Source organism: Pelophylax lessonae (assembly GCF_965119305.1).
Source record: "Pelophylax lessonae genome assembly, chromosome: 11".
Lineage (NCBI taxonomy): Eukaryota > Metazoa > Chordata > Amphibia > Anura > Ranidae > Pelophylax > Pelophylax lessonae.
The window spans coordinates 181169197-181178612 of NC_138778.1; the positions used below are offsets into that span (position 1 = coordinate 181169197).

Sequence of the window (9416 nt, forward strand, 5' to 3'; positions counted from 1 at the left end):
GTAGTTGGGCTTTTTAAACATTTTTTTTTAAATGTTTTTTTTTGTCCACTACAATTTGTGGTTGGCGCTTTTAGGCAAATGAGAGTGATCAGATACCACTGATTACATTCTAGTCTTGTGACACATCCATGGGTGTTGACATATGAAATCAAACATACCAACTGAAGCTATTTATAGACAGATGTTAATTACATGTTTGCTTTTACTTTTTGAAAAAAAACTGGTAATTCCATAATCACATTTGTACATATATAGAACTACAAAGCATAATTTACCACTAAAGAACAAAAGTAGTAGGAAGCTAAAAGGAAAAAGTCCATCCTGTACTGTGTTCCTTGTATAATTCTGGGTAAAAGGAACCTCAATAAACAAATCTTCTCCATAGATAATCTCTTTCCACCCAGAAAGAGGTTTGAAGATCTTTATCAGATGTTTTTAAAGACTCTTAATGAGGGTTTGTTTACACTTTTAACCAACTTCTCGCTGCTTGGCGATTTACTAGAACAGTTGCATGCAAAAAATATTAAACACAACTAGACAACTGTGTCAAATAGTGATTGCAGCGCTGCTTATAAATAACTGTGCAAATATTTTAAATATAATAAATATAAATGAAGAAACCATTCCTAAAAAAGTGCATATCAGAATATAAAGTGCATAAAAAATGTCCACATTAGTCCTTCAAAGTAACAAAGTGCTTTGGTGCTTAATCCGTGCTTGATATGGGGTCGCCCTCTGTGATTAACTACTTACCACAATGTGGTTACAAACAGGCAAATAATGCTGATCATCATCTGCATATGATTCCTTTGCAATGATTAGTAATCCCGGGTTTCCTCATAGAAAGAAAAACTGATCATGGTGAAGATCGTTTTAACAGATACGTTTATTGAGGCAAACAGGGGTATACTCACAAACCTAGTATAAAAACACGCATGAACAAGAGCTCGGCACGGTGGACAGCTGCTCCCGCAGCGTGCGCTTCACCGGCCAGAAGTGACGTGGCAATACGCTTGACCAATCGCTAGACGCGTTTCGCTGTCAATCACAGCGTCATCTGTAGCTATCGTGCTGAGCGTGCCACTGTGCTATAAATACACCTTCACTATTCCTTCCTTCCGGTACTAGTGCGACCCATTGCGATCGTTACAAAGTGTTGATTGGCTACATAAATACTTCATATATATTGGATATGTATTAGAGTGAGGTGCTTGACAGTATATTTCGAAATTTAATTATAATTACTAATACATTGACGGTTGTTATAATCAATGGGGTATGTTACTAATCTCCTTCAAACTGCCCTCTAGTGGTTGGCAGTAATAAAAGTCAGACGATTGGATTGGGTCTATACCTATACCATTTGCCATTGTGGTAAGTAGTTAATCACAGGGGGCGACCCCATATCAAGCACCAGAGCACTTTGTTACTTTGAAGGACTAATATGGACATTTTTTTTTTTTTGAGTATGATTATTTTATTTGGACTAAATGACAAAAAAGTTTTAAAATAGATGTCTCCACTCCAATAATTTAGGTTGAAATAAATGAAGCTTGATAACAGTCCAGTTTGAGTTGGTCATAAGACTTTAATCCTGGTGTGGTATGAATGATTCAGCAGCAATTGGTTGCATCAAATGATCCAAATGGTTAACATTTTTCACTTTCCAAGCCATCTAAGAAGAAGGTCATGAAGGGGGTTATACCATCCTCGCGATAATCCAAAAAGCCCACCGTACCCTCTGGGTCCATTGACTCGCCTGTGAAAAACTGCAGGTTTTTGAAGTTGCCAAGAATTTCTTTGACTTTCTCTGCTGCTCCAGACATGAAAGGCTGCACTCTTTGAGGATTGTTCTTTTCTAGATGACTTTTAATTGCTTTCATATAGTCTTTAATATATCGTTTGAATGTATCCTTAGTGAATCCAGTTTCCTGAAGATGGTGGTTCATCACAATGTCAACTCCTGATACTGTTACACCGTCACCTCCTTCCTCTACGCACTCAGCAGATGCATTGCCACCAATAAGAGCTTCATCAATGTCACCTTCTCTTCGGGTTATGGTCTTTCCTTCAACTTCAATACACAGCCCATTAGAGACTTCTTTTGTTGGGTAGATGTCTGAGAACATTTCGTCATTGCTGATGACACACTTGTAGATAATCATGGTGGCGATGGATAGGGAGTCGGCGTCCCGGAGCGGTGTACGGGAGCTTCAGCTCCGGCTAAGGGTGGGGAGAAAAAAGGCAATATGGACATTTTTTATGCACTTTATATTCTGATATGCACTTTTTTATGAATGGTTTCTTCATTTATATTTATTATATTTAAAATATTTGCACAGTTATTTATAAGCAGCGCTGCTATCACTGTTTGACACCTTTTCAAAAGAGCACTAGCACTTTTTCTTGCAGCAAGCAGCTTGCACAGATTTTATATAAATTGTTTTATACAAATTATTTAATTTAAGCGTTTAAACACAAATTATGCATTTTAATACCACAAGCGCGAGGTTTTACATACACAACTAGACAACTGCTAATGCTACGCAGGAAATCTTACCAATATGTTCATTTAGGAAAGTGCACAACATTTACATTTTATTCTGTTTTATAGATTTCCATATTCCAAAGTATCCACGCTGTCACAGGATTCTGCACTTTGCAACCTCACTCAGCGGTTTGTGAGTGTAAGAGCCGGTTTACACTACTCCGACTCAAAGTCGCCCCATGAAGGAGCGACTTTTTAGCGCCGACTTTAGCGTGACTTTGAAGAGACTTTGAAGAGACTTAAATGATAGGCGACTTTGTCTGTGGGGAATGCCTGGGTAATCTTTTTCTTCTTCCTGGAAAGTGTGATCACAGTCGCTTGAAAATAGATAAGGATCCGACTTAGAGGCGACTCCCATTGAAGTTTATGTGCACAAGTCGGATAGGTCGCCTTGAAGTAGTACAGGAACCTTTTCTGAAGTCGGAACGACTTCAGTAGTGGATATAAGACGGCTCTCATTCATTTACATTGAATTTGTAATGACAAGAGACTTGGGGCGACTTGAGGGCACACAAGTCGCGTCCCAAGTCGGAGTAGTGTGAATCGGCTCATGGGCTCAGAGAGGCTGATGTTAGAACCAGGAAACACCCTGGGGTTGATTTATTAACATTAAATAGGCTGATCACTTTGCTAGGAAATTTTCCCTTAAATTTCCCTCCTCTTGGTGAAAGTGGTAAAAATTCACTTTGCAAAGAACACCTAATGACACGCAGGGGAAAAAAAAAACTGTATTGTTGCTTGCCCAATGCCTGGATCATGGAAGTTGACAGAGCCTAACAGCATTCATTAAGCAACAGAAAAAATCCCCTGGGCCAGTTGGAGGTTGGTAAAACTGCAGCTCAACCACCTGTTTGAAGATTGGTAAACTGAAATACATCACATTTTTGTTTTTGAGTTTAAAACCACTTTAAGCTTGTACCCTGTATCTGTTTTAGATGGGAAGGCTTAACCCTTTTGCTGGCGCAGCCGGTTTTGCGTTTTTTTGCACACATATAAAAAATAATTTATGCCTGAAGTAAATAGATACTCAACATGTCAAACCTTTAATTATCGTGTGCCCGCAAAATGGCGACAAACTTCAGTACCCTGTATTTTCTGCAAAAGCCCCCTATAGGTCATCAGTTTAGCGTTACAGAGGTCTGGTGCTAAAAACATTGCTCCCACTCCGGCGTGAGCGGCGATATGCAACGTGTGTCGCAATCAACGTTTTCCTGCATATGCGCCCCTGACGCATGTGTTTACATTCGTACATGCATACATGTGGTGATGGGCGGGAGGGGGGAAGGGTTTATGTGCTTGAGTGTGACTTTATTTATTTACAATTTTAAAGAAAACATTTTATTTATTTCACATAGGGGCAAAAAGTCCCCTATGTGATGATTTTTTGGTGACAGGAGTGGACATGTGCCTGCTCCGCTCCCTCCCCCCTACCTGGCGGCACCAGCTACGCTGGCCCCAAGCCTGCAGATGGGCAAGTGGAGCCAAGGATCAGGATATATTGCGGAGATGCACATGGGGGGGGGGGGTGGTGTAGGTTTTGCCCCATTACCAGGGTGGGGGGGGGGGTGAAAGTAATCTGAAGGCACCGGACTGCTTTAATCTGGCAGGTGGCAGTCTTCTTGTCAGATTACACAAAATCCCAGTGCCTGAGTGTGTATCAGGCATTTCTTCTGCAAAAATGCTGACTGCAGAGTTAAGGCCCCATGCACACAGGGCATCATTTTTTCACCCTGCAGCTGAAAAACACCCCCACAGCATGATGCTGCCACCACCATGCTTCACTGTTGGGACTGTATTGGACAGGTGATGAGCAGTGCCTGGTTTTCTCCACACATACCGCTTAGAATTAAGGCCAAAAAGTTCTATTTTGGTCTCATCAGACCAGAGAATCTTATTTCTCACTATCTTGGAGTCCTTCAGGTGTTTTTTAGCAAACTCCATGCGGGCTTTCATGTGTCTTACACTGAGGAGAGGCTTCCGTCGGGCCACTCTGCCATAAAGCCCCGACTGGTGGAGGGCTGCAGTGATGGTTGACTTTCTACAACTTTCTCCCATCTCCTGACTGCATCTCTGGAGCTCAGCCACAGTGATCTTTGGGTTCTTCTTTACCTCTCTCACCAAGGCTCTTCTCCCCCCGATAGCTCAGTTTGGCCGGACGGCCAGCTCTAGGAAGGGTTCTGGTCGTCCCAAATGTCTTCCATTTGAGGATTATGGAGGCCACTGTGCTCTTAGGAACCTTAAGTGCAGCAGAAATCTTTTTGTAACCTTGGCCAGATCTGTGCCTTGCCACAATTCTGTCTCTGAGCTCTTCAGGCAGTTCCTTTTGACCTCATGATTCTCATTTGCTCTGACATGCATTGTGATCTGGAAGGTCTTATATAGACAGGTGTGTGGCTTTCCTTATCAAGTCCAATCAGTATAATCAAACACAGCTGGACTCAAATGAAGGTGTAGAACCATCTCAAGGATGATCAGAAGAAATGGAAAGCACCTGAGTTAAATATAGGAGTGTCACAGCAAAGGGTCTGATTACTTAGGACCATGTGATATTTCAGTTTTTCTTTTTTAATAAATCTGCAACAATGTCAACAATTCTGTGTTTTTCTGTCAGTATGGGGTGCTATGTGTACATTCATGAGGAAGAAGAATGAACCTAAATGATTTTAGCAAATGGCTGCAATATAACAAAGAGTGAAACATTTAAGGGGGTCTGAATACTTTCCGTATCTTAAAAATTGTCATTTTTGATAGAGAGCCAATTATTGGAAAAATTAAAAAAAAAAAATAAAAAAAAATTCTTTGGATTTATTGTCTGGGGGTCTAAAAAGTGTACCTGTGAAGTTTCAGCTCTGTAGCATGTCCAGAACCAGAAAAAAAAATAGAATTAGGGTTAGGGCTAGGGTTAGGGTCAGGGCTAAGGTTAGGGTTATTTTTAGCGCTTAGGGTTAGAGGGGTAGGGTTACTAACTCTAACCCTAAGTATCTCACCGTAACCCTAACCCTATCCCCTAGCACTAAACCTAACCCTAACCCTCTAACCTTAAACTTAACCCCCTAACCCTAGCCTTGACCCTAACCCTAGCCCTAACCCTAATTCATAATTTTTTTCTGGTTCTGGGCATGCTACAGAGCTGAAACTTCACAGGTACACTTTTTAGACCCCCCAGACACTAAATCCAAAGAATTTTTTTATTTTTATTTTTTTTTAATTTTTCCAATAATTGGCTCTCTATCAAAAATGACAATTTTTAAGAACTTTTTTGTGTGATTTGGTGTCTGGGGGTCTAAAAAGTGTACCTGTGAAGTTTCAGCTCTGTAGCATGTCCAGAACCAGAAAAAAAAATTGAATTAGGGTTAGGGCTAGGGTTAGGGTTATTTTTAGTGCTTGGGGTTAGAGGGTTAGGGTTAGAGGCATAGGGGTAGGGTTACGAACTCTAACCCTAAGTATCTCACCATAACCCTAACCCTATCCCCTAACACTAAACCTAACCCTAACCCTTAAAGCCCAGTTCCTGTCCCATTTTTGGTCGGTTGTGGTCTGTTTTCGGATGTTTGCGGTGCGTTAAACGGGGAGTTTGGTCTGTCACTGTGAAGCGGGCATAACCCTTACACTACCTGATCGATACAACATCATACCTGATCGTATACACACACTGGATGTTTTAAAGCACGTTATTCCAAACAATTTAGGAATGTTAGGTGATTTATGCCCTTTATGGATTAAAACACGACTCTGCGTCAACTACGTAATTTTCCATGGGAGTTTTGCCATGGATCCCCCTCCGGCATGCCACAGTCCAGGTGTTAGTCCCCTTGAAACAACTTTTCCATCACTATTGTGGCCAGAAAGAGTCCCTGTGGGTTTTAAAATTCGCCTGCCTATTGAAGTCTATGGCGGTTCGCAATGTTCGCCGGTTCGCGAACATTTGCCGATGTTCGCGAACATTAAATTTTATGTTCACGACATCACTAATGTGGATGCAAGTTCAAGCTCCTTCCTCTGTCGCTGGGAGCTAGAGGCACATTCCCATTGTAGAATGCATCTTCCTGCCACATAGAACTACATTTCCCAGAGTAGAGGAGCCATTGTCAATGCTTACTCCAGATTCACAATGCCTGTAAGTCTAAAGCCCCGTACACACGTACCGATGGTCGGCATACAAATGTTCCTCTTTTCTCCCCGGGATGTCGGTGTCTGCTGAAAAGTGCAAAGACAGCACAAGGACAGCACAAGAATTTTGTCCGCCGACTGCAGAAGTGATGTCATGTAATGGTTAACTTTCCCTGTGTTTTCTATTTTCTGAGCATGCCCAGTCTTGCAAATCTGCGGTCTGTCGGCCGAATTGTGTACTGACAGGCGAACAATCGTCCGTTCTGGTGTCGGCATACAAAAATTTTCATGTTTGCAAGAAAGACTTTTGTCCGCGGATTGTGCGCAGACATCTGTCGGAGGCACCATACTAACACGCGTACAATCGGCAGATCCTTCGTCCACCGACGTTTGTATGCCGACGATCGGTACGTGTGTACGGGCCTTGAGAAAACAAACACATTCCACATCATCCTGTAGTCCCAATAGGCAGACATAGTGCGGAGGCCTTCGAGCATTGTCAACCTTTATTTAGGAACAAAGTGGACAGTAAGGATCAAAAGATAAATGAAAGAAAATTTTGTGCACCATTAACATACAGGATGATTTATTTTGGCATGCTGACTTAAGTATTTGCCAATTGCCTGTCTATAAATGTAAATTGCAAAATGTTCATGTTTGTTTGAGGCACACCTTCTCAAAGACATCTGGCTGGATTGCTTTCCAATTCACTGCCATTAAATCTGTCCATGGTCCTGTGTGCAGATTGGTGGGGTCTTTTGGTGGGGTGAAGGCTTGTCTCTATTTGTCAGGCTACCTGGTGTAGAGTCTGTGGTGGGGGTGGGGGGGGGGGGGGGCAATGTAGCATAGCTCAGCAGGCGAGTTGCTTTGGAGTGGATGGAATGTTTGCAGTGTTTCTGGTTTTTAAAAGAAACCGAGGTTCATAATTGCATGTTTCTGTTTCTGCCTTGGGTTACTTTTTTTATTATGTACATCTACAACAAAATAAATCTGTATATTCAGATTAGTCATGCAAACCTAGAAACAGAGAGTGGGGTTTGTTACCTGCTATCCCCATTTTGTCTCTGAACATCAATAGCGTTATTTATTAATATTAGTTGCTTTTTGTCTTGTGTTCAGTGAAATGCAACGGTCACCCTGTCTGCAGGTTCTATAATTTATTGATGTAACTGCCTTGCTACATTGTATGTTATATAAAGATATGCTTAAATACTAAATTATATTGTTCCGGGAATCGTTTTCTCATTTAGATACTAGAGCAGATAAAACCTACTTGAGCAACAATGGGTCTAGCAGAAGCACTTTGTCAACCCCTCCCAAATTTAGCTAGTCCCATTGTGGCCATATTTGCAGATAGTTTGATTTTTATTAAATAATCTGAACATAAGTTGTGTAGTGTTAATGATATGATATGCTGCACTCTTGAGCGTCTGTGTGGCGGAAGAATAAGTCTCACAAAGACTTCAACCAATATAAATCTTCCCTCGAAAAATACAATTCTTGCCTCCAAGCAGACCTATTTTATCACTCTTCTTAACCCTTTTCATCTAGTCCCTGTCAACTCTTCTCTATCTTTTAATTCTACTTCGACCTCCACTGCCTGGGCCCACTAACTCACTCACTGCCCAGGAGATTGCCAATCACTTCAAAAATAAAACTGATACAATTTGTGATGAAATCTCCCCTCTACAGATCAGACACGTGTGGTGAGGTCAGTGGCTGGTGAGGCACTGGCTAGTATCAGAGCCAGATACAACCCCCACATTATTAACCACTTTACCACTAGAGCATTTTGCTGTCTTACGTCTGGGCCACTTTTTGCGATTCGGCGCTGTGCAACTTTAACTGACAATTGCGCGGTCATGCGACGCCGTACCCAAACGAGATTTACGTCCTTTTTTTCCCACAAACAGAGCTTTATTTTGGTGGTATTTGATCACCTGTGCGATTTTTACTTTTTGCACTATAAACAAAAAAAGAGCATTTATTTTGAAAAAAATAACAATATTTTTAACATTTTTTTTATATGAAATTCCCCCCAAAAAAGATGTAAAAACCAATTTTTTTTTAAATTTTTGGCCAATTTGTTTTCTGCTACCCATGTTTGGTAAAAAAAATCGCAATAAGCGTATTTTGATTGGTTTGCGCAAAAGTTATTGCGTTTACTAACTAAGGGAAAGATTTCTGTCATTTTTGGTGTTTTTTTTTTTTTAACGAGTAATGGCGGCAATCTGCGATTTTTTTTTTTTTTTTTTTTTTTTTTTTTTTTTTGCGGGACTGCGACATTGCGGCGGACAGATCGGACCCTTGACTGACATTTTTGACACTTTTGGGGGTACCAGTGACATTACTGCAGTAATCAGTGCTATAAATATGCACTGTTACTGTAAAGATGACACTGGCAGGGAAGGGGTTAATTTTATTGGAGAGGGAGGGGTTAATGTATGCCTGGTGCTTACTAACGTGTGGGGGGGGGGGGTGACTGAGTGAGCCAGGGACAGATCGGATGTTCAGCTATGCTGAACACTCCGATCTGTCACTCCCTGTCACTTAGGAGATCTCCAAACTAGATTCCCCGACGATTGGGGAAGAGCAGCGGCGATCGCCGCTGCTCCTCCCCTGGCCCGACTCCCGCTGTGAATGAAAACAGCGGGAGAGCGCCTCCGGCGGCGCGCGAGCGCCGCCTACAGGGGGAGGAGTTCAGCGACGTAGGTCTACGTCGCTGGACGATAACGAGCCACTGTGCCGCAGTAGCAGC

At 41.8% G+C, this 9416-nt stretch overlaps 1 protein-coding gene across 1 annotated transcript; it reads right to left on the minus strand.

Annotated features, from left to right (window-relative positions):
- Window positions 1-1535: 1535 nt before the first annotated feature.
- LOC309567580 (translationally-controlled tumor protein homolog) lies at window positions 1536-2251 on the minus strand. The gene has a single exon (XM_082272974.1). The coding sequence runs from the start codon at window positions 2163-2165 to the stop codon at window positions 1650-1652; it is 516 nt and encodes a 171-aa protein (XP_082129100.1). The 5' UTR covers window positions 2166-2251; the 3' UTR covers window positions 1536-1649.
- Between the last annotated feature and the right edge of the window lie 7165 nt (window positions 2252-9416).